The 24,293-nt window shown below is 45.3% G+C and overlaps 2 protein-coding genes across 4 annotated transcripts in view; one reads left to right on the top strand and one right to left on the bottom strand.

The window, feature by feature from the left end:
* DEK (DEK proto-oncogene) overlaps nucleotides 1-10,966 on the top strand; it is a 34,454-nt gene extending 23,488 nt beyond the window's left edge. For both annotated transcript variants that reach the window (XM_059399516.1, XM_059399517.1), the window contains 4 exons: nucleotides 3,978-4,113; nucleotides 4,379-4,527; nucleotides 8,967-9,035; nucleotides 9,471-10,966. In XM_059399516.1, the coding sequence (XP_059255499.1) occupies nucleotides 3,978-4,113; nucleotides 4,379-4,527; nucleotides 8,967-9,035; nucleotides 9,471-9,482 (366 nt within the window). In that variant the 3' untranslated portion in view covers nucleotides 9,483-10,966. The remainder of the gene's footprint in view (nucleotides 1-3,977; nucleotides 4,114-4,378; nucleotides 4,528-8,966; nucleotides 9,036-9,470) is intronic.
* Nucleotides 10,967-11,359: 393 nt separating this feature from the next.
* The window catches only part of KDM1B (lysine demethylase 1B), a 60,257-nt gene continuing 47,323 nt past the window's right edge, over nucleotides 11,360-24,293 (bottom strand). The window contains exons 17-21 of one of the 2 annotated variants that reach the window (XM_059399515.1): nucleotides 20,912-21,028; nucleotides 20,106-20,231; nucleotides 19,226-19,348; nucleotides 17,475-17,627; nucleotides 11,360-13,206 (exon numbers count right to left, since the gene is read on the bottom strand). In XM_059399515.1, coding sequence (XP_059255498.1) covers nucleotides 13,123-13,206; nucleotides 17,475-17,627; nucleotides 19,226-19,348; nucleotides 20,106-20,231; nucleotides 20,912-21,028 — 603 coding nt within the window. In that variant the 3' untranslated portion in view covers nucleotides 11,360-13,122. Of the gene's footprint in view, nucleotides 13,207-17,474; nucleotides 17,628-18,079; nucleotides 18,699-19,225; nucleotides 19,349-20,105; nucleotides 20,232-20,911; nucleotides 21,029-24,293 lie in introns of those variants that run through there. The other variant, XM_059399514.1, reaches the window with a different exon arrangement.

The raw sequence follows: 24,293 nt of genomic DNA, 5'->3' as shown, positions 1-24,293 counted from the left end.
CTGCATTAGGCTCCCTGCTTGGTGGGGAGCCTGCTTCTCCCTCTCCCACTCTCCCTACTTTGTGTTCCCTCTCTCGCTGTCTCTCTCTCTCTCTGTGAAATAAATAAAATTAAAAAAAACAAAAACCCGTGATAGGGTGGGAAAACAGGCTGTAAGTAACTAGTTTAATAAAGCTATATATTTAATGTTTATTTTCTCTGCTACCTTATATTTACTCATTTGATCCTCACAACAATTCTACAGATATAGCCAGGGTTCATGGAATTTCCAATGCCTTAAGGCGTCATTTTAATGTAAATTATAAAATGCACCCCAGTCAGGGGCACCTGGGTGGCTCAGTGGTTTAAGCCTCTGCCTTCGGCTTGGGTCATGATCTCAGGGTCCTGGAATCGAGCCCCACATCGGGCTCTCTGCTCAGCAGGGAGCCTGCTTCCCTCTCTCTCTCTGCCTGCATCTCTGCCTACTTGTGATCTCTCTCTATCAAATAAATAAATAAAAATCTTTAAAAAAAATAAAAATAAAATAAAAATAAATGCACCCCAGTCAGATACTGCTGAGATGAAAAAATTTGGGGAAAAAAAATCTTAAATTCAGCAAAATCTTGTGTTATTACCTCCGTTTTACAGATGAGGAAACAGGCCCGGGGAAGGTAAGTGATTGGCTTGAGAATACAGAATCAGTCGTAGTAGAGTCAGGATTTGAACCAGGAAGTTTGGCTCAAACCTGTGTTCTTAGTCACTGCTTCGCATGAAGTAGGGATATGTGAATTGTGCGCCAGGTACTGTGGGGCCACAGATTAGTCAATTGGTGATAAAATGAAAGATTCAGGGGAAGTGACGGGTGGGCTGGATTCAGATTCACGAGGGAGATTTTCCTAAGTAGAGAAAGGGAGTAAGTGAAGTAATGAGGGTTTGACCATTCCTGTAGTGTAGAAGTGGGCACACTTTCGCTCTTTTTCTTAGCTCTCCGGGCCTTTTTACTTCCAAAATACCAGGTTATTGACATTCGCCTCACCTACCAGAGACTGTCCGTTGTGTCCCAGCACCAGGTCCTTGGGCTGCCCCAGTGTTCAGAGCAGCCTCCTGTAAGGTTTGCCATTAGGGCAGCCTTGAGATGACTGGGTTCATCTGCAAGGCTAATGGGACTTCCGTCCACCGCCTCTCTGCCTCTCTGCTCAGGACGAAACCTGAAGATAGGTAGTTCTATAGCGTTTGGTTAATTTTACTACTCCCTTTCCACTGCTACTCTGTGCCAACATTTATCGCTTTTCTGAATTCCTGCTTCCAGTTTGTCACAGAAGAACTTGTAACTGGTTACTAAAGATAAGTGAAATCCGGTATAAATAACACAGTTTATTATTACAGGGCTGGATGTTTGTGGGTCCAGTGCTGTCTACCAGAATGTACTGAAATGAAATAAGCCCAGTGCACCATGGTTAGTTAACGCAGGGGTCACTGCGCTATCTTGCTGCTTTGGTTCTGTGTATCTATTCTTTATATGTGCCTTGCTTTTAAAGAAAACTTTAAAACTTCAAAGTGACTGCATTTGTTTAATTAAAGAATTTCTTTACAAAAAGAAGCACTGGTGATAGTAATAATAACTAATACTCATTAACCATTTCCCGTGTGTCTGGCACCATTAAAAGTAGTTTCCATGTATTAAATAAAATTAAAAAAAACAAAAACCCGTGATAGGGTGGGAAAACAGGCTGTAAGTAACTAGTTTAATAAAGCTATATTTAGGAGGAGGAGGAGTATTAATGCCTTTACATTAATGTATTAATGCCTTTACTTCCCATAAAAATCTTTAAGTACTATCACATTTCCCTCATTTTGTAAATGAAGGAACTGGGGCCAGAACCCAAAACCAGGCAGCGATCCTTCGGAGCCTACACTTTTACCCATTAGGTTTCTATAGTGCGTGTGACCATATGTGTACAATGTTTCTCTTAATAGGCTGGTTGTTCGCTTAAAAAACTAGGGAACACTGTCCCTGCTAGATGATGATGTGAGGTACAGAAAGAAGCATAGTTTTAATTCTTTGTGTTTGTCCAGTGGTGACGTCTTGTGGACATGGCTTGATTCTCCCTTACCACTATCAATTTTTTTTTTTTTTTTTTTTTTTTTTTTTTTTTTTTTTTTTTTTTTTAAGATTTTATTTATTTATTCGACAGAGAGAGATCACAAGCAGGCAGAGAGGCAGGCAGAGAGAGAGGAGGAAGCAGGCTCCCCGCTGAGCAGAGAGCCCGACGCGGGGCTCGATCCCAGGACTCTGAGATCATGACCTGAGCCGAAGGCAGCGGCTTAACCCACTGAGCCACCCAGGCGCCACCCACTATCAATTTTTTTAATCACTGTGAATTTTTATACTTTGTCAAACTAGCACTACTCCCAATTTGCTGGTTTTAAAGTGGTGCCATATTGTGAGCCTTCTAAAATTTTAATGATCACCATATATGCCCTGGCCCTAAAAGGCTCTGGAAGTATTTTAACTATGTGATTCTGATTATCTAATTTGGATGGGGATCAGGTAATAATGCTTAGAGTGTTATCCCCAGCTCTTTCTTACTTTAAAGTAAAGTATTTCGGTCATCTACAGGTCAGGTTTTATTGAACTTTGACTAAAATGTGATACATAATAGTGATTATTCTATGTATGAAATACACTAATAGAACTTAGGGAATTTTAGTGTTCCCTTTGAGTTTAATGTGTTTCTTATGAATTAGGTGGAAACTTAATAAAGCTTAGTTCAAGTTAGTCATAGAGAATTGATGAACCAGTGATAACCTGTCCAGCACCCCCCAATATTTGGAACACCTCCAAGAATTAGGAAATAAGTAAAAATGGCCTCTAAATAATAATGCGTAGGTAGAGTTCATATACTTTACTTTTAGAAAGCATTTCGGCCCCTTTGCCACCTCTCAAATGCACTTTGTTAGCGGCAGTTAAATTAGCTAGGCTAGCCAGCTGCCCGCCACCCGTATGTGTCCGTGGTAAGACAGGCTGCCACTGCGGGGGTCCTGGGGTGAATACGTAGCGACGGCTGTGTGCCTGGAGGAAAGAGCCCGCTTCTGAGCCCACTTAGCTCTTGGAACAGATCGGTTTGTACTTTAACTTTCTTCAAGAGTTTTTTCAAACCAATATCCATCTTTTTTTTTTTTTTTTTTAAGAATTATAATCAGAATTGTAAATGTAAAACATATGGAGAACCATTCTGTCAGAAGTGATTTGAAGTATTTTGGGGGTATAAAGATGAGATTTTAGGTTACTCTTTGTTTATATAAGATGCTTCTGCTTTGGGGAAATTAATTAAATGAATTAATGTTCCCCAATTTTAGAGACCATAGTTGAGATAAAGTATAAATTATAATTTTGTCATTTTAACCTATCTATGTGTATATACTTTGCTTTTGTTTAATCAGCTGTGAATCAGTGTTGAAGAAAATAGGTTCTGGAGTCAGGTCTAGTTGAACCTCACTTACGTATTTTGTTAAATATGTGGCTGTGAGCAAAGTACCTCTCAAGCCTTAGTCTCAAACGTTCAGAAATAGTTACTGAGCAACTGCTGTGCGTGGTGCACTATTTTAGGAGTTAGGGACACCTCAGTGAACTTACAGTGTTAAAAAAAAATCGTGGTCCTCATGGAACTTCCATTCTAGCTGGGAGACAATAGAAGAATAGTAACAGCACCTATATTCTAGAGGTATTTTTTAGGATTAAGGCAGTGCATATAAAATTTCCTGTCTATAGTTTGTAGAATTTGGGCATCTTATTTTTAGTGTTTGATTCTTGTGACTAGATTTTGTGTTCGGATAAAGTGAAGTTTCTATTGGTTATTTCAAGTTGATGACTAGTAATAATTTTTCGTTGGTGATATCGAATACATTAATTTTCTCTAATATTGTTGAGAGGTACAGAGGAATAGAGAAATGGAATTAATCTCATCGATAAATGTTCTTTGCTTTCCTTTCCACCAGCCACCAAAAAAGACATCTAAAAGAGAAAAACCTAAACAGAAAGCTACTTCTAAAAGTAAGAAAACCGTAAAAAGTGCTAATGTTAAGAAGGCAGATAGCAGCACCACCAAGAAGAATCAAAACAGTTCCAAAAAAGGTATGTTAGAATGACACATTTTCAGCAACTCTGAAGGTAGAACTCATGTACTCTAACAGTTTTGAAGTGTGTGTGGCAAATAAACTGCCAAGAAAATTGCCTCGGGGGTTGGGGGAAAGGTATACCAGTTTTTAAAAATAATTTTAATTTTTCAAAATTGACAAAAATGTCAGTGGATGTTATATATCTAATTTATGGAGTGGTGATATATCATCTTACCGGATACCCCTTTTGAGAATCTAATGAAAGCTTATCTTACTTTTAGAAAGTGAATCCGAGGATAGTTCAGATGATGAACCTTTAATTAAAAAATTAAAGAAACCTCCTACAGATGAAGAGTTAAAGGAAACCGTGAAGAAGTTACTGGCCAGTGCCAACTTGGAGGAAGTCACGATGAAGCAGATTTGCAAGGAGGTAATTCGACAAATACTTGGATCATTTTGCTTTTATTTGAAAAATTCTTCCACTCAGCCCTCAGTTCAAAAAGCAGGATTCTTGTGTAAATGCCTTCACCCACTAAATGTCTGCTGAACTGTTACATGCCAGGCATCCTTATAGTGCTGGGATGCTGCATTCAGTCAGTCCAAGTCTCTGCCTTATTGAAATTACTTCATAAATAACAGTAGGATGTGTACAGTGAAGAAAGTTGAAGTGATACATTCCAAACCACAGAGAAAACTTGATTTTCCTGATCTGGAAACTATTTTTACTGATGCATCCTTAGGTTATGTTAATTTAGAAGAGCAGTCTTGGGGCGCCTGGCTCACTCAGTTGGAGGAGCCTATGACTCTAGATCCTTGCAATCGTGAGTTTGAGCCCCATGTTGGGTGTAGAGATAAAGATTACTTAAATAAATTGGTATTTTAAAAGACAATCTCGTGTACCACCTTAATTTCAGCATTACTGTTATAGGATGGTATAGATCAGGTTTTTAGCTCAGACTTCTGTGAGAAGTTTTTCTGATATGCAGAAAATAAAATGTCCTAATCTTGAATATGATTCCATAGAGATTCCATACCCTAGATCAAAATTGGGAGATTTTAGAATCTAGTGTGTCATGGTTAAACCAAATTAAAATTTCAAATGTACTGAAGGTGAAACATTCTATACTTTTTAAAGACCTTGTTTATTGTTTTGTTTATTCATTTAGCATTCACTGAGCCATACTGTATACCAGGCACTGGGATGGATTTGGGGGTAAAGCCAGGAAATCTATTACTTGGCTGTTGGGGGCTTGCGGTTAGGTGAGATAGGAGATGGCTGTTGCAGTGAGTTGGGGACAGTTGGTAAGGGCTGGACTGGAAGCGTGCAGAAGGTGGCACACCGCCACAGAAGAAACTGCACCTGCTTGGGCCTGGGAGGGGGAAAGAGATCCTAGAGCATCAGCTGCGCCATACAGTCGAGCAACATGGACACATGTGCATAAAATAGGACAGTGACCACAAGGAATAGTAATTTCTTCGTCTGAAGACTAGAGTTGGAAAGAGGTCTTCACAGGAGTTAAGGAAGAAAAGGACAAGTTTCTTAGTACTCATATATGTCTTATTGCAGAGTTTAGTTTTTTCCCTGAAATTAATGGGAGAATTGGGAGGCTCAGTGGAGTATTGGGAGCTGATCGTCAGGGGCCAACACAATCTGATTTTTGAGAGTCATCCCAGACAAATTGAGGACAGATAAAGAATGGGATGATAGTCATGAAACCCCAGTTTGTTATAATCAAAGTTACAGGGTGGCCATAACCAAGTCAGAAATCAAGAGAGCCTGGTGAGCGTTGGCTCATCTGTGGGTGTTAGGGCGCGGCTACGTTAACCATCTAGGGAACAGAACAAAGGGTACATTCTGGAAAAAAGAGAAGTTTTGTTCTAGACATTATGAGATGAGGTGCTGGGAACATCCAAGTGATAGAAACTGTGACCATTGTAATTCTTCCAAGGTAGGAGATACAGACGGGGTACTGCTGGGATTAAATCCAGAAGCCTAGATTAGATAAGGTGGCCCAGGCAAGAAGATAGAGGTAAGCAGAGGACAGAGAGTCCTGGAAACCACTCACATCAGAGCTGAGAAGTGATTTCTACAAAATATGAAAAACTGTAGAGAGGTGCTGTCAAAGCCGAGAAAGAGGGGAGACAGTTTCCAGAAGGGGAAGATCATGCCCTCCAGGGGACAATGGGCAAGGGCTGTGGAGAACAGCTAGGGTTCGGGGAGGGGGGCTAGAAATGCCCTGTAAACATGAAAACACTCTTTCCCTACTTGAAGACAAAAGTTTAAATATTTTTGCTATTAGCTTGACAAAATACAAATACTAAGTTTTCATGCTTGGCAAGGGTATAGGGAGACATACTCATGCTTAAAGTTGTAACAACTTTGGAGAACAATTAAGTAGTATCTTTTTTTTAAGATTTTATTTATTTATTTCAGATCACAAGTAGGCAAAGAGGCAGGCAGAGAATGAGAGAGGAGGAAGCAGGCTCCCTGCTGAGCAGAGAGCCCCATGTGGGGCTCAATCCCAGGATCCCGGGATCATGACCTGAGCCGAAGGCTTTAACCCACTGAGCCACCCAGGCGCCCCAATCAAGTAGTATCTTAAAATTTAAATTGCAAATGCCCTTTAACCTAGCAATTCCATTTCTAGGTCTCTATGCTAAAGACATAGTCACATCTGCACAGAATGATTACAGTAATGTTCAGCATGTCTGTTAATATTGAAATCAGAACCTAACTGGCCATCAATAGGGAAATGTTTAAACTGGTACATCGGTATTTTGGGAATTTTGTGTAGCAATTCAAAAGAACATGGAAAAACCTCCCAGGTATTGCCAGCTTTTAAAAACATATAGAGTATTACCCATCTGTGTAAATACCAAAGACAATATTGCCATTGATACATTTATGTGTTTGTGTAAAAACTTGTTTTTAAAGGTCTGGAAGAAAACACAGCGAACCGTTAACTGGTTTCCTCTGAGGGGAGGGACAAGGGCAGAGTGGAGAGAGATGAGTTCTGTGCCTTTAACTTTTGTGAAGACATTTTATGTAATTTTTTAAAAAGATTTATTTATTTACATTGACAGAGATCACAAGTAGGCAGGCAGGCAGAGAGAGAGAGGAGGAAGCAGTGTCCCCGCTGAGCAGAGAGCCCAGTGCGGGGCTCGATCCCAGGACCCTGGGATCACGACCTGAGCCGAAGGCAGAGGCTTTAACCCACTGAGCCACCCAGGCGCCCCAACACTTTGTAATTTTTTGAGGGGATTATTAACAACATGGAGAGGTCAGGTGAGGAGGACTTGTGGAGTTTTTGGACTCAGCAAGTAGGAGATGATCATTCACGTAGTAAGAGGAATTTCGAGGACGGTAAATGCAAGGTTATTTACCCTTGGATTGAGAATGAATTACTAGGGAGGAAAGTGAATAAATTAAAGCTTCTGTTTTGAGCAGCTTGCTTTAGAAAGGAAATCGTAGATAAATGGGAGGTGGGGATACAAGCTGATGAAAGATTTTTAAGAAGGTCCTGGAGAGAAAGCACATGCATATATTAGGCTCGGAGACGGTGCTGGGAGGGCAGGGGAGTGTTCCGGAAAGGGTCCTGGCAGAGGTAAAGGACATGGGGGATATTGATAGATCCAGATACAAACAAGCTAGAGGGGAAGAGGTATGTCAGAAAGTTGAAGGAATGCAAAATGGTGGCTTCTTGGCCACGAGCGAAAGGGAGAAAGGGATGAAAAGGCCATTGATAGGAACGCAGGAGGAGCTGCTAAAGTATTCGGAGGCATTGCTATAGAGGCCCCAGCGTTGGACACCATGAACTTGAAATGGGGCCAGTCTTTCATTCTTTTTTTTTTTTTTTCAAAGATTTTATTGATTTGAGGGAGAACAAGTGGGGTGAGGGGCAGAGGGAGCAGACACCCCGCTGAGCAGGGAGCCCGACTCAGGGTCCCTGAGCTGAAGGCAGATGCTTAACCAACTGAACCACCCAGGCGCCCCGGGATCTGTCGTTTAAAAGTTGTGTAGAGAAGTTGGTAGGTAGACCCGTTGCGGGCCAGAGCTGTGCAGGGGATGAACGAGGGGGAACGACTGGAGTGATGTAAATGATGGATTCTTCGCAGGAATTGGCGGACTGCAGCCTATGGGCCGGATCTATCTTCCCGTCTGCTTTTGTAAATAGTTGAATGTGACAGCAAGCACATCCATTCTTTCCAGCGTGTCTGTGGCAGCTTTCACACCGCAGTGTCATAGTGGAGTGGTTGTGACGGAAACTGTTCCTGGAAAAGCTGAAGCCATTTACTGTCTGTCCCTTCACTGAAAAACTGTCCTTACCTTCACTGCACCTCCGGAGTGAGGCCTGTGGTACAAATGGAGTCAGCCCAGGAGTCACCGTGAAGTTAGGTGGCAGAGCCAGTTGACATGAGAGAGGGCTGTCTGGAAAGGTCTAGGAGTAGAGCACTCCTGGGACCCCCCGGATCTCGGGGAGGTCACCTGGGGGAAGGGATGCAGTGGTGGAGTGGAGGCCCAGGCTCGTCTGAGTTCAAGGTTGAGGAGCCTCAGTGGTGTTGGAGGACGTAAGAGAGAAGCGTAAGGGAGTCTCTAGGAAACATCTGACAGAGAACCCGCCAATATAAAGAGCTTAGTCCCCTTACCTGAGATCTGAGTGTTGGCCTTGCCTGCGTCTGTTAGCTCCGCTGAGATTCCCAGTAGCGTGTACAACAGTGATTTACTGTCGGCTCGTTTTGGGTCTGGTGAGCGAGAACCCTGAGCGCACGTGCAGCTCTTCGTACACAGCATCCGTTTCTTTATCCAAAGGTGTAAAGCGTATCACTGGATTTCTAAATCTATTTTTAACCTTTTATTTTTTACCATAGGTATATGAAAATTATCCTGCTTATGATTTAACTGAAAGAAAAGATTTCATAAAAACAACTGTTAAAGAGGTAAGTATCTCCATCTTTTCTAATTTTGATCATTTTTGAACATCTAAGGCAAAGGAATGATGTATATCAAATACTGTGTATTTTTCAAAATATTCACGTCACTAAATTGGTCATTTAACCCTCAAATTTTCTCAAGATAGGTGGGGAAAATGTTTTTCCCATTGTAAAGCTTAAAAATACAGTCCGAACAGTAGTGACGAAAGCAGTGTCAGGCTCACAGTGTATGTGGGCAGCTGGGGGTGTCCCCAGTACTCCCACAGCCATGTGAGCACAGTTGTTGTCCCCCAGAGGCAGAAGATTCACAGTAGCTAGAGTTTGATGTTGGTCCCAACAGATTTCCCAAGGTCACAGTTTAAAAATTTGGGGGGTGGGTATATGATTTTTGTGTTTCTAATGTGCTTTGGGCATAGGAAAATGATGTTTCTCTCATTGCAGCTGATTTCCTGAGGCAGAGGAGACAGATGACTTGTCCCGTGGATGTAAAGATCTGATTTATACCATTATACCAGCAAAGAGAATGTATTTCCTTTTCTAAATCCCTGCAGGCATTGTGTTGGTAGAACTTATTGCCGATCTTTTTATCTTGAGTGTTAAGTAAATTTGAGTTTGTTGTTTTAAATTGCATTTCTATGCAGTTTTTAGTTTAAAATTTTGCATGGCAGTAACTGTTCCTTGCTTTTATAGCTGTATTTTGTACATTTTGGATTTCTTTATATGAGATTGTAGATTCTCGAACTGTTGTAGTTTTTAGCGCGCTTAGTAGTAGTCTCTTGTTTCGGACACACTTTTAATCAAGTAGAACAAACCATTACTGACATTTATACATGCAGAGACTATGGCAGTATTTAGTACACGAAATATTTTGAATACACATCTGTCAGTGGCGGTGTGTTCATCATATTAAAAATATACAGGCTTCAGCTATTGAGATTAAATTGGAAATTTTCTGCATGTGTATATATGTCAAATTGTCAGCATGACAAAAGTGACAGATGTTATTTTTGTATTTTTAAAAACAAATTTGTTGTATATAAAGTTTTTTTATTTCTTTTGTGCAGATCACTTTTTAAACTCCTCTAGGTAGGTATCTTTACAGTTCTAAACTATGAAATGTCAGTGTTCGGCCATATGGTATGACGGAGCAGTGAAAGTCAGAATTCAGTGGGGAAAACACTGAAGGAACAGACCGTTCTCTGCTTTGCCTCAGAAGTGTCATCAGGTTGTAGTTTTAGTGTTAATTCTGCAAGTGTCTGTAGATACATTTTATATTAGGGATCAACCAAATCAGTACATCAGAACTTCAAAATTTGGGGACAGGGTGGGAGTACGTTCAAGCACATTTGGCTTATGATAAATGAACTGATTTTTATTAACTGCTTTTGCCCATATAAAATGCTGATATTTACAGGAAACCGGGCCACCTTTATAATTATGATAAATGTACCAAGTATAATGCTAGAAGATAATGTGTAGGCAATAGTGGGTATCTCTGACACAATATTTCTCAAAAGTGATAAAAGACTTATTTTTAACATTAAAGAAGTTTAATGTATTTGTGGAATCGGGGCTTTTGGGTTTTAAATTTTGGCCAATCAGGATGCTAGGTGATCAGTATACAGACCACTCCCGAATGAGACTATTTTGTCTTTTAAATTGTCTTAATCAGTTTATTGAATAATCTCTGAATTTTAAAGTAAAACAATGCTACTTATGAGAGAACTAGGCCTTTGATAAACCAGTTGAGCATTTAAAATAAAAATCCATCCATAAAAATGGTGTGTGTTGACTGTTAGGGTTTAAACAGGTTTGACTTGTTTATGGATAAATGCAAATGAACGGAGTAAACAACTAAATGAGACCCAAGAATTGGCCTTTGATTTTAAATATTTAATTTGTTCCTATAAACCTTGTCAATAAAAATAATAAATCCATGCTCTTGTCTCCTGCATTAATGTCTTATGGTTCTTGTAGCATTTCCCCCCAGCTGAGGAACTCAGAACAGGTTTTTAGGTGGATTTAGCCCCATGATCCCAGTTAATTTGGAGTGCTGTTCAGAGATAACGGCGCACGGTTACATGAGCACGTACACGATGGAGAGGTCCCCAAGGAAAACCGGGAAGTGATCTCACAGAAGGTAGGTGAGTACAGTTACCAACTGTTTATTTTAGATCATTTACTTGAAAGGGGGTGAGCAAGTAAGACCTAGGAACTAAAAACAAAGTCTACAGAAGGCTTGGAGGAGAGGGGACGGGTGAGGTAGCATGCGAGTTCCCGGGGAAGGCGTAGCTGATGCGAGTGCGCTCGTCACTCTACAGTACACAGAGTATTTGAAAAACAAGTCTAGTTTTTATTAAGTAGTGATACACAACCAGCTGTTCACAATCTGCAGTTGAAACACTGTGTATTCACTGCTATTCAATTACAAAATCTTCAAACAGTGAAAAACCATAATCAAGAGGAAAAGTACCGTGGTTCCTTAACGAAAAAAAAGTCAAATGATGTCACTTAAGACAGGAAATTTTTTACATACACATTTACTGTACTTCAGCTAACGAGGTTCGCTTATAGCACAGTACAAGTTTAAGTGCCCAGAGACTAAACAGTTGTGAGCCATTTCAAACTTAAAATACTTTGCCTTTACGAACACATGCTATTCTTTAAACACTTTAATACATAGTATTTTAAAGCAGAATACTTCCCAATCAGTACCAGTGACTCTCATCAGATAATCTAAATCTCAGCATTTTGCTGTGTTAACCCAACTTTGAAACCGATTTACTACTGTTTGCTTTTCTGTGTTTGTATCATACTCTGATGGGGACGGATGTGTCTAAGTTCTGTGTAAAGTTTGCATAAAATACACTGTTTCTACTTAGAAGTGGACTTTAAATTTTAAAAATACCTAATATTTTGCAAAGTCTTTAAAATCATTTTGAGTCCCTTTTTGAAGCAGACTAATATGATTGAAAGAACTGTTAAGACTTTTTAAAACAAAAGCACTTAAGTTACCATCCACTTTTTTAATTTGGCAAGATAAGCATCCTGAAGACCCTGAAATCATTGTTTTAAATGAATTATTTTGTCATGAGTGAAAAAAGGAAAATGTATCTGCCATGTTCTCAGGCTTTTAAGATATGGCTTTAAATGTGTAATATTTACCAGGATATCACATTTTTCTGCAGTTTTCCAGTGGACCTGCCTATGGAATATTGAAAACATAATGCTGTAAAAAATACTCTTAAGAGTTTGATTCTGTTATTTTAAAAAGAGGCAGTAGAGGGAGTTTTTTATTAAAGTATTCTGACAAGAAAGATCTTTTTGCTAGTGGTTGCCAAAAGTAAGGCTATTTAAAGTGTACCATCCATCCCAACTTGGCTCTTAGAAAAAGAGCCATATTCTAATTGGCCTAAAGTATGAAGACTATAGTATCTCTACCCCATTCTAAGTGATAGAATACCTGTGCTGTTTAAGGAATTGGAAATTTTGCTGTTTTGCCAATGAGTGCACAAATCTAAAATGTATCACAAAAGATACCTGAATTTAAATTTTTGAATAACCCAATGGAAAGAAATATGTACAATATAAAACAGTCTGGAAGTTTCATTTACTTTCAGCTGAAGAGTTTGTGCTGTATCTGACACAGAAAGATTTGTATCTAAATTTTAAGTAAAAGCTCAATATTGGAGCTTTATGAAAGTCTTAAGGCTCATTGGCAAAGATACTAATAAACTGTCACAGAAGAAAAATACATGGCTTTTTCTGGTATTCTAATGATTGCTGCTTGGTTTCTCAATGTTTGAAAACTGATGAGTCCAACAAAATGTCCGATTTAAAGGGAGTCTCCAACCATGGAAGAAATCCTACCCAAAATCTTAATTTAAGGTTCCTTCTGCCTTATTCTGAAATACAGAAAACTTAGCCCTAATCAGCCTGTGGAAAAAGCAAATCTAAGTGCTTCGAAAGGATTCTTGGGGCTAATGCTCTCAGAGAAGGTTTTCCGTTCGGTTCTATGAAAGTGAGGTTTAACATGTGTTTCAGACGTTCCCGTCTGGGGCACAGAAGAAAGCCGGGTCCACACAAATTCTGTTCAGAAGGCTGCGATCTTGCTTGCTTCTCGAACGCCACTCAAATATGCCCCTGTAACAGTCTGTGGAAAATGCCTGTTTGTTGCCTGTAAGAAATAAGTGCGTAGCAGAAGGTCATGTATAAGGATCTCAAATGGTAATAAGCAAATAATCTGTACAAGCTTATACTTTAGATGGACGGCACTCCTTTGTGCTCTTACGAACACTACGCCGCCATCACTGCCCCTGAACTTCTCTGGTTAGCCCGTCATACCTCACCCGATCATTGCACAACTTACTCTACAGTCCTGTGAGGTACTGTGTGCCGGTCCTTAGGATACCACCTCTCTGTACCATGTGCCGGAACTAAGGGGAATGACTAAGACACAGTCAGTGCCCCACCCCCACCAGACAAGTAATCTCGCTGTTCGAATCGGCAGTGAGGGAGGCAACGAGCACGAACCCCTCCGTCCACAGTTGGAGTTTCGCTCGATGGCGGCAACGGACAGAGCTGTGTTACTCAACAGGAAGGGGAAAGAAAGGGTGAGGACTGGCACTGGGAGAAACCCCCTTTCCAGGAGACTAGCTAGAACACAACCAGCAAGCCAAGAAGGGGAAAAGAGTCCCGACCTGCGCCGCTGGGGGCAGGAACAATGACCAGGTCTGGGAGGCAGCTGTGGCAGAGCTGGTGAGCGCGCCTCAGAAGACGGGGAAGGACACGAAACCGCTCCGTGTGAACTAAGCTACTGCCAGGTCACCCGGGTGAATGGCTGGGATGCAGGGGAAAGGTCCGGTGCCAAAGACGTCAATGAATGGAGGTAATGTGGTCAGGAGGTGCCTGCCGTCCACGTACTGGTGGGGGAGGGGGCAGGAACTTCGCAGAAATAGGTTTAAAATTGTTCTTTAACTGTGAGGTTAAAGGAGCCCAACAGAGCTGCTCCTGGAAGCAGCTGACTGGCTGCTCAGCCTGTAGTCCTGCTCTGTTCCCACAAAGCTGGCTCTGCAGCCCAATGACTCTGCAATAGCCAGCTTTTCAATGATACTCTTCTGGAGTCCTCCAGAAGTCCGGAAGAGAAAAGAACACCCACTCCATTTTCTTTGACACTAGAAAATGCGTGTGCTCCTAAGCTAACATACAAAGCATGAAAACATGAAAGGGTGCTGAGAACTGCCTTTACTCTGCTCCGTTTGGGAAAGGTAGTGGCGTGGGGGTGGGGGTCAGAAGCAACCAATTCACCCCCCAAAGAATCCTTTAAAATTCTCAGCCACCAGAGGCATCAAGAACCACAGAGACAGAGGTTGGGCGTGAGTGGAAACAGGACTGAAGGCTACGAAGAGCAAGTTGGACCCTCACCGGCTTCCTGCTCCCACCACCTCAACCGGAGATCTGGGGAGGCAAGGGTGAGGCACCAAACCATGCGGGGATTGAGTCAAGTCTTCATAACCAAGAGCAAAGCTTTCGGCTCCCAGGACGTCAGGAGCTGCCACCAAGCAAAGGGAAACTACATGTTCCCAGAGGCAAGAGCTACAGATAGACACACTGATGTTTGCGGATCCAACCGGCCGCTGGCCAGCTTGCGGTCACTCTTGGTAGGCTTTTGTAAAGATGCCTCACTCAGATCTAAGCAGTCAAGGGTGGGATACCTGGACATGTGGGAGGCAGAGGCTAAAGGAAACAAAACAGGAACTCAGTCATGAAGAGGGTGCCACCGAGGAATAATCCGAGGACAAGAATGTCCTCATAAAAGAGACAAAATTTACAAAGTTCAAGGGTGGGAAGTTGAATCTCCCCACAACACGGTAAGATGACAGAAACGAGTAACAGCAAAGAAAAAAATCAAGATAATCAATTCAGGAGTTCCCATATATGTAACAGAAGATCTAGAAATAAGAGGGGGAAAATGTGGGGAGAGAATGATCAGAAGTGCAGAAACCAAGGACTGAAGGATAGGAGTGTCTAGATTACACACAAGCGAAAATGGGCACAGAAAAGAGTGGTAAAACAGCAAAACATTTCTCAACAAAAATAAACCAAGACAGAAGTTGTGCCACTTCATACCCATTACGATGGCCATTATCAAAAACCCACAGAAAATCACGGGGCGCCTGGGTGGCTCAGTTAGTTGAATGTCTGACTCTTGACTTGGCTCAGGTCAGGATCTCAGGGTCATGAAATTGAACCAAGCACCAGGTTTCCCCCGGTCAATGTAGAGTCTGCTTGAGATTCTCTCTCCCTTTGACCCTCCCCACCCACACATACACTCTCTCTAAAATAATAAATCAGTCTTAAAAAAAAGTCTCAAGTGTCGGAAGTGACTGCTGATGGGGTGTAAACTGATGCCATTACTGTAGGAACCAGTGTAGTGGCTCTTCAAAGAGTTAACCAGAGAGTTTGTGTATGACCCGGCAATGCCTTTTCTGGCCCCCAGAGAACCCAAAAGAGGTTCCTGAAGATCTGCACACACCGTGTTCCCAGCAGCATCACTCACAGTGGCCAAAAGGTAGTAGCAGCTCAAGCATCCAGGACGCGAATGTGTACACGGAATGTCATCTGTCAGGCGCCTGGGGTTAAGCAGTGGGTTAAGCATCTAGCCTCAGCTCAGGTCATGGTTTCAGGGTCCTGGGATCGAGCCCCGCATCAGGCTCCCTGCTCAGGGGGAAGCCTGCTTCCCCCTCTCCCTCTCTTGCTCGTGCTCTAATAAATACTTTTTTAAAAATGTGATCTATAAACGCAATGGACTATATTCAGTCTTAAAAGGGAAGGATATTTTGACCCGTGCCACAATCTGGATGAATCCTTAAGAACATTCTGCTGCAGGAAATAAGCCAATCATGAAAGGAAACACACGGTTCCTTCCACTGGGAGGATGGGGCACCCAGAACAATCCGTAGAGACGCAGTAGAGATGTGGCAGCCAGGGGTGGAGGGAGGGGGAGCGGGGAGTGTCGTTTCACTGGGACCGACTATCAGTTCCACAGGATGAAGATGTTCTGGAGGGGACAGTGGTGATGGGGGCACAGCAGCGTCAATGTACTTGATCCCACTGAACTGCAGACCTGAAAACAGGCAAGACGGTAAAAGCCTCATTCTAGATGGAAATGGGCACTTTCGTTCACGGTGTCCGGAACCTGACTGCGGCTACACCGAGACGGGGCGGGGGGGCAGAGCGCTTCTGTCCCAGCAAGTGTCCCACAGGGGTGACCACGAGACCCCCAACAGTCTCTGCGAGGCTCATGCACTGCAGTGGGAGTAACGAGACTCCTCAATATTAGAAACAAGGAAGAAAAATACTTTTAGATCATTTGCCAAAAGCACAATCCATGTAGTTCCTACAGTTCGACTTCTCAGGCCCTGACAAAGAAACTGGATCCCAAAGATGACAGGTGGGGAGTTGGTGACGTCTGTCCACGTTAAGTGGAGCTCAGAGAAGCCCAACCACAAGAACTGTGGGTTGACTGACAGCAACAACTGCCGACTCAACAGAAGTTCTTTATGGACTTAAAAGAAGTTATGATGGTAAACTGTACGTTGTGCATAATCTACCACAGTTTAAAACAAACATTAAAAAGAAAGGAGAAAGTAATCTAGAAAATACAACGCCAAGCCTGGAGAGCGGGAAGGAGGGGTCCCTGAGATCAACCAGTGCAGACCAGCGCACCGGCCAAGGGACGCCAGGAAGGGGGTTTCCAAAAGTGGAGTGAACGTTCCAGGTCCCAGGGACTTGGTGGTGCTCTGGGGAGGACGGCGGGGCGGGAGACAGAGCACCGAGCTACTGAGCACAAGGGCCATGACGACTGTCAAAGCTGCATGAACACCTCAGCCCTGCAGGAAGCCACGTCACAGGAGCACCAATGCGCTTCCCCAGTGTGAAAGCCCCACACCACACGGGCCACATCGTCAGCTGAGAGGAAGCCAGCGGCCCAAGTCGACCTCGTCACAACAGAAGTCAACAGCAGAAATGTTTGGAAACAGGAAGTAAATTCCCAAAGCAACGACAGAAAGGGTTAAAAACAGCTGTCCTGGGAGGGGGAGGAGGGTGTTGAGGGGGCATCTGTTGTCCTGCGTCATGATGTGTGTGTGTGGTTTTTTTAAGCTTTATTTGAGGGAGAGAGAGTGCGGGAGTTAGGGGACAGGGAGAGAGGGCAGCAGCCTCCATCCTGGCACGGAGCCCCACTGCGGGGCTCGATCTCACCATCCTGAGATCAGGACCTGAGCTGAAATCCGAGTCAGACGCTTAAGGGACTGCACCACCCAGGTGTCCCCGGGGTCAGAACACTTTGACCATATCTGACTTTGCTTCGAAACCCTGGACATACCCCACTTCAATTTAAAGAAAGTAAGTAAAAGGCATCTGGTTCGGGACCCCGACACGCACCTCCCCGGCGAAGAAGACTGTTCCTTGTATCTCCTCAGCGATGATGTCGTAGGCTTCCCCGCTCCCGCCTGTCTTCACAAAGCTGTACGCCATCTGGATCCAGGGGTCTGTGCTCCACCGAGTGACAAAATACTTTGTGGGATCTGGGACTTCCTGTGTCAAGCAGAAGGAACCATGAACCAGGATCCAAGAGGGACTGAGACAGCTGTGGCCTGGAGCAGCGACCCCCAGGCCCCCGCCTCTAGAAATGGGCTCATCCCTCTGCACTGGCCCCTACCGTCCCCTGCATCCAGCCTGGCCCTGGACTTGTGTGGCATCCTTGACGCCCCGCCCAAACTCTGCAACCTCCCAACGGGTCTCCTATCTACACCGTCCCCAGCCAGAGACGCAGGCCCCCCCACCCAGGCCGGCCCTCACCAGCGGCTAAGACTCGGGGCGGCCCTGGCTGCGGGGCAGCCCAGCAGGTGCTACGATGGCAGAAGAGGGGCCGGTGGGCCGGAGCAGAAGGGAAGGGGGCAGCCCTGGGACGGGCTGGAATCCTTAACAGCCTTCACAGAACGGCCGTAGGATGCTATGTTTCACATTCACTAAGTTTCAAATAATTCTATGCTTTCGACAGGCGCCAGCAGGAAAACTATTTCTACAGAAACAAGGTGCTCAGTTTCCAAATAACTAGCATGGAAACAAGTTTGGGGGCAAAAACCCCAAGTGAGGGACAACTGTAAGACATGATCACATCACGTAAAATAAGCAACACCCCCACCCCCCACCAGGGAGGCCTCTCTTTCTCTAATTTATGTAACTTTTGAGTCATTTCAGTTCTTTCTACTCCCACTCCTTTATTTGGAAAAGATGGAAGCCGCACCATTTCCAGGTCTCCAGAAATGGTGAGATTTGGTAGCCTGGCAAATAGCACGGACCCTGAGCTCCTCGGAGAAAAAAGACAGAGAAGGGACGAGCTGCGTCTGTGGGGTGGGCGAAAATTCTGGACAACATTCCTTCAGAAGGGAAGCTGTCAAAGCTTGCTGGGGTGTGGGGTAATCCCGGACGTCGGGGAAACGCGGAGCTCCCGCCATCCCCGGGAGAGCAGGGCCGCGGCGCCGGCTGCAGCGCACACACTCCCACGGGAACCGCACAGGAGACCAGCCCGGCCTCTGCAGGAATGACGTGCAAATCCGTGCCGCGGTCCACATTCTGGGCAGTTCCCCAGCGAACAGCCACGCTCTGTGGATTAGCAAACAGGAGGGAGGGAGGGAGGGAGTGCGTGATGTGAGCAAAAAAGGAAGACCGTGGTGTGACGGGTGGTAGGAATATCGCTGCAGGCTCTGTGTGTCCCCCTAAAATTCCTACGTTGCTGCCCCTCGCCCCAGCACCTCCGAAGGGGTCACTATCCGAGAACGGGCCGTCCGTGAGGCAATCCCGTTAGAGCCTCCGGGTGGGCTCTGACCCAGGAGGACTGGTGTCCTTGCGAGAAGAGGGGAGGAGGGCATGGACAAGCACAGAGGGAAGGGCGAGTGAGGTGGCCGGGAGCAGCGGCCATCTGCAGGCCACGGAGGGCGGGCGGCCTCCGAAGGAACCAGACCCGCCGGCACCTGCTCTCGGACTTCCGGCCCCAGCCCGGGGAGAAAATGCGCGGCTGTGGTTCCCGCCACCCAGTCGGCTGTCTGCCACGCTGGCCCGTGCGGACCGGCGCAGGCGCAGAGCTTTCATCCTCGGGGCTCCCGCCGCGGAGAGCGCGCTGGTTCTCTGACCTGCTCCTTGAACAGCTCCCGGAGCACAGCCATGCACAGCTGCAGCACCTGCTTGTCGTCCAGGGTCCTGACGGACGCCACGGCCTCCCCGGCGACCACCGACATCAGCACGCTGTGCTGCTTCTGCAGACGGGAGAGGAAGGCCCTGGCAGTTCACGTTCTCTGCTTTCAGGACGGAAGTCCCCAGCCCCTGTGCTCACAAGCACCCCCGACCCCGCAGCCCCTCCCCACCCTCGTCTCGGTCCCCAGCCCACTTCCCTCACAAAACTCCTTATTCCTCTAGACATTCTGTGGCAGGAAGGAGGGTAAATAGGAAGGCTCAGGGATGCTCTAGGCTTTCCCCTCGTACGAGCTCGTTCTAGAAGAAACAGGATGGAGAAGGCATGTCTGCAGGTACAATAAGAGAAAAATCCTTCTCATTCGGTAAAGAAATTTTGCCCATGGCTCCCAAGGGAAACCTTTGAAGATGAAGTTTCTTGGGAGGAAGAAGAAAAGGGAACAAGAATGATCTGCAGGAACCAGTAGTTCCTCTCCTGTCCCAGGCCCGCCCCTCGCCCTCTGGGCCGCTCACAGGAGGACCCTCGAGAGCGGTGTTCAGGTCCCACTCATCACCGTGCCGCGCTGACTTGCCCCAAGAGGACGCCCCACCGGCCCGAGAGACCAGTTTCCTAAAGCAACTGATCCACTGCCCGGGGAGCAACGACCGCCCTTGAAGAGCACACGGCAGGTGGTGGGGCTGCCGCAGGACAACGGCCCAGGCCCAACATCCTCAAGCACAGCAACACGGACCCAGAGCGTCCACCGTGCCCTTCGGCTCCGCAGTGTGACCGGATTCTAACTGCAGCAGGGGAACTCAAGCCACATTTCGCCAGCGACTTACCTGGGGATCCATGTCATAGAACACAGCGAAAAGCCCCCGCTTGCTGGCGCTAGGAGGTACGTGACCAAAAAAGTCAGCCCCTTGAACTTTACTGTCCCAAAATCGGTAAGGGAATTGCAAGGCAATCTGGAAAGTGAGCAAGAGAGGGAGAGGGTTAGGAGTCCCTGGGATCAGGAGTATGGCAAGCTCTAAGAAGCTACCTACAGTTCTGGACTGAAGAGCTAGGCATGGAAAACAAACCTAAACGCGCCCTTTCCATGCACCTGTCTTGTCCTCTCGTGAGCATCTGGCTTTTTGTGCTGTTTAGTCCCATACTCCCACCGATGATGGGGGACCCACCAGCAACCACCAGGCTGATGGGAAGATGCAAAGCATTCCTAAGACCGTAGCAAACGTCGCTACGACCAATTCTAGCCACCCCTAGGGCCGCCAGGATCCGCTGAAACCCTCGCGTTTCTGCTAGAGATTTTAAAGGCAGAGGAACTGAAACTCTCTCCTCACTGGGACCAATTAATGGAGGGCAGGCAAAGAAAGCAGCCCAAAAAAAGACAAAAAAAAATAGCTACGTTTTTCCATATTTATATGCCAAGTTAAAATTCTGAATAATAAGATTCATTTTCCTAATGTCAAAATTCAGACCTTGGCCCAGCTTTCCTCCTCTCGTTTTGCTAGTATCCTTCTGTATTCTTCATGAATGATTATTCAAATGTAATGAAAATCTTTGAATTTTATTTGAATTAAAAAATTATCCCCTACTGCCCAATACCATAAGGAACTGCAGTCACCCGGCTTGAGTAACTTGTCACCTTTTCAATGATGCCTGCACCTAAGCTGTTGATAGCCTTCATCTTCTTTTCTGACAGTGGTGGGTTAAAGTGGATGGCACCCTTCTGCAGTAAGGCCAGTGGGACCGTAACTAATACCTGTGAGAAAAAATGAACAATGAACACACGAAAGCAACTGAACCTAACACCACAACCAATCAGTGGGTTCATTTCCAGGAAAATCTCAACACACAAAGGACATTTCTCCCTACTGCCAATCATGAGACTGTCAACGTCCCATGTTATACTGGGAAGAGCAAGTGCGTCATGTACCATTGGCCAGGCTGTTCACTGCACAAGGGTGCCTGGCTGAGCAGAAGTGGCATCCACATGGAAGAACTCACAGAAAGGTCTTGATGGTTTAGAATAACCCTGGGTAGAAAGGGTCAGTAGATCCCAATCCTGAAAAGCAGTACTGTAATAGGAAATAATCCTAAATATGGAATCAGGAAACTATATTTATCATATCTGACACTTTCTAGTGTGTGGCCAATACCTGCCCTGCTAACCTCAAAGAACTAAGGTAAGGCTTAAAATGAAAACTCTTACAACATACATCAATATGTTACATAAATGGTAAAGCACATCAAAAACAGTACAGAGTATTATAATCACAGAGAGCCACAAAAATTTTTTTTAAGGAGAAAACAATTTATCGCAGGGTCTCCAATGGCTCACAAAATCATTTAGGAGAACTGAAGTAACAGGTGCTAACAGAGCCTTCAAGAATGACCCTCCAAGTCCCATCACAGAACCCAGCTTCAAAGAGCTGCTGTCTCTGCATACAGTCGGGACATCTCTGGCTCCAGAGCCACGTCACCATGACCAGCGCCAGAAGCCATCACTCCTGCTGCCAGCTCGAGAATCGTGCCGCTTACAGAACAAGCTGCACCAGCAACGTGGGCTCCTGAGGCCCTGCCTTGTGACTCCCCTGCAGAGAGGGAGTGGACCCTGGGGCCTCCACCGGCCCCGCTGCAGGAGAGCCTGACACCTTGACCGTCCTGCTCATCGAAAGTGAAGCAGAAGCCACACCAGGGCTTCCAAGTCTCCCACTAGTGTGGCTGAGTGGCTGCACCATTTCCATCCAGAACCTCAGTTGCTAGGGAGTCTGGGAAGTGTGTGTGTGTGTGTGTGTGTGTGTGTGTCTCTACTTCCGCCAGCTATGCTGGGGGCCTGCACAGCAGGAGCAGCGTGCCATGGAACTGAATGCCAACCACTCTAGCTACCAGAACCCTCACCAAAGACTGAGTGTGCTTGGCTTGAACCCCAACTCCAGGATCCCAGGAAGGCCAGAGTTCTTCCTATCATTGTGTCACTATTTTCTGCCACAGGGAACATGCAGAAAGTATTTTCAGTGTCATCACCATGAAATCAAAAAAAAGGGGAGGGGGCGGCGCATGGGCGGCTCAGTTGGTTAATCGTCTGCCTTCAGCTCAGGTCACGATCCCACGGTCCTGGGATGGAGCCCCGTGCCAGGCTCCCTGCTCAGCAGGAGCCTGCTTCTCCCTCTCCCTGTCCCCCTGCTCCTGTGCTCTGTTTCTCTGTCAAATAAATACATAAAATCTTTTTTTTAAAAAAGGAGCAATTGTTCTCGTGGATGCATAGGAACTTCAAGGAAATAAGATCTAGATTTTAAGATTTTATTTATTTATTTATTTGTCAGTGAGAAAGCAACTGTATAAACAGGGGGAGCAGCAGGCAGAACAAGAAGCAGGCTCCCCACTAAGCAGGGACTCGGTCCCAGGACCCCAAGATCATGACCTGAGCTGAAGGCAGGCACTTGACCGACGAAGCCACTCGGGCATCCCAGATCGAGATATTTTCTTAACAACCAAAAAGCTTTCAAAAGCACATGAACTGGGCACCTGAGTGGCTCAGTGGGTTAAGCCTCTGCTTTCGGCTCAGGTCATGATCTCAGGGTCCTGCCACTGGGTCCCCCATCAGGCTCTTGCTCATCGGGGAGCCTGCTGCCCCCTTCCTCTGCTGCCTGTCTACTTGTGATCTCTCTCTGTCAAATAAATAAATAAAATCTTAAAAAAAAAAAAAAGCCCATGAGCTAAGGTAAACAGGCGGAAGAGATAAACAGAGCTGGCCAGAGACTCACACCAGCTCTCCGGGCAAGCAGCCTGGAGACCCGCACTGCAGCTTTGTTTGTAAACGTTTGTGGGTGTGTCAGGCTGGGGCGGTCATCCTTCACTTACAAGTTGGTTTGGAAACTTCCAATTCAAACCATGTGATGCGTGCAGACTACCATAAAAATAAAAAGACTTTAAACATTTCGGAGCAGACTTTGAAACACGGCTCTGCCCTAATACCCCTGGAGAGTCGGATCCAAAGAAAGGAATGCAAAGGTGCCTGGTCAGGGTCAGGCAGAGGGTGACCTAGCAGACGGTGACCCAGCAGGGGCCGCCAAGAGGCAGAGTCACAAAATCCCAGAGGTTCAGCCATCAGCTAATGTACAATTTTACAAAGAGGTATTTAAAAAAAATTTCACCACCAGGAGGAGCCTCAGATATTAGCCTGACTCTCACTTTGGGGCTCACAGTAGAGGACACTGTCGCTGGCCCGGCCGCAGGCTGGACTGACCGGGGGAAGCATTACAGACATGACCAGCCCGAGTCCCTGAGAACCTGTGCGGGGAGGAGCTCTGGCTGCGGTTTTTCTTCCTAAGCCCCTCATGGGCGGTTCCCATGTGAGCCGGGACTAAGCAGCACTACAGTCCGGAAGGCTGCATCCCACCAGCCCCAACGCCCCCGCTAGCCAATGGCGGGAGTGACAGGAGGATCTGCCCCGTGGGCTCATACCCTAAACCCCGTCTCTTCACTTGACATGCAATTCTTAGGAGCATCGTGGGCCGTGGAGTACCTGGAAATAACTGGAAAGTGCAGAGCACAGCTAATCTAGGAACCAGTGATAGTCTCTCAGTTATACATTTGGGTCCTCATTTGAGACATAAATAAATCGAAATAAACTTATGGGGCTTATTCATCCCTTCTGCTTCAAGGAAGCACCCCTGTTCTCCCCAGCAATACAGAAATCTCCGTGTGACATCCCAGAGTATAACACCTTCCACTGTCCACCTACTGAAGTTTATAAAAAATCCCAATAATATAAAAGTTCTCCTGACAGTTTCAAAATGAAAACACAGAGCTGCCTTGAACAGAAAAATGATCCCATAGCAAAACAAACTACAAAAAAAAAAAAAAAAAAAAAAAAAAAAAACCACCGCCAACTTGGAAAGTACCAAGAATTAAACAAAATAAACTTTTTTTTTGGTAATACACAACTTCTCAGAGCCTTTAACATACTCATACTTAACCCAAAAAGTAGACTGCAGTACACAGTACTTTTCAAACTTATTTGG

Source organism: Mustela nigripes, chromosome 5 (genome assembly GCF_022355385.1).
Source record: "Mustela nigripes isolate SB6536 chromosome 5, MUSNIG.SB6536, whole genome shotgun sequence".
In the NCBI taxonomy this organism is placed as follows: Eukaryota; Metazoa; Chordata; class Mammalia; order Carnivora; family Mustelidae; genus Mustela; species Mustela nigripes.
Note: the sequence above shows the minus strand (reverse complement) of the source record. Positions and strands in the feature narration are given on the sequence as shown.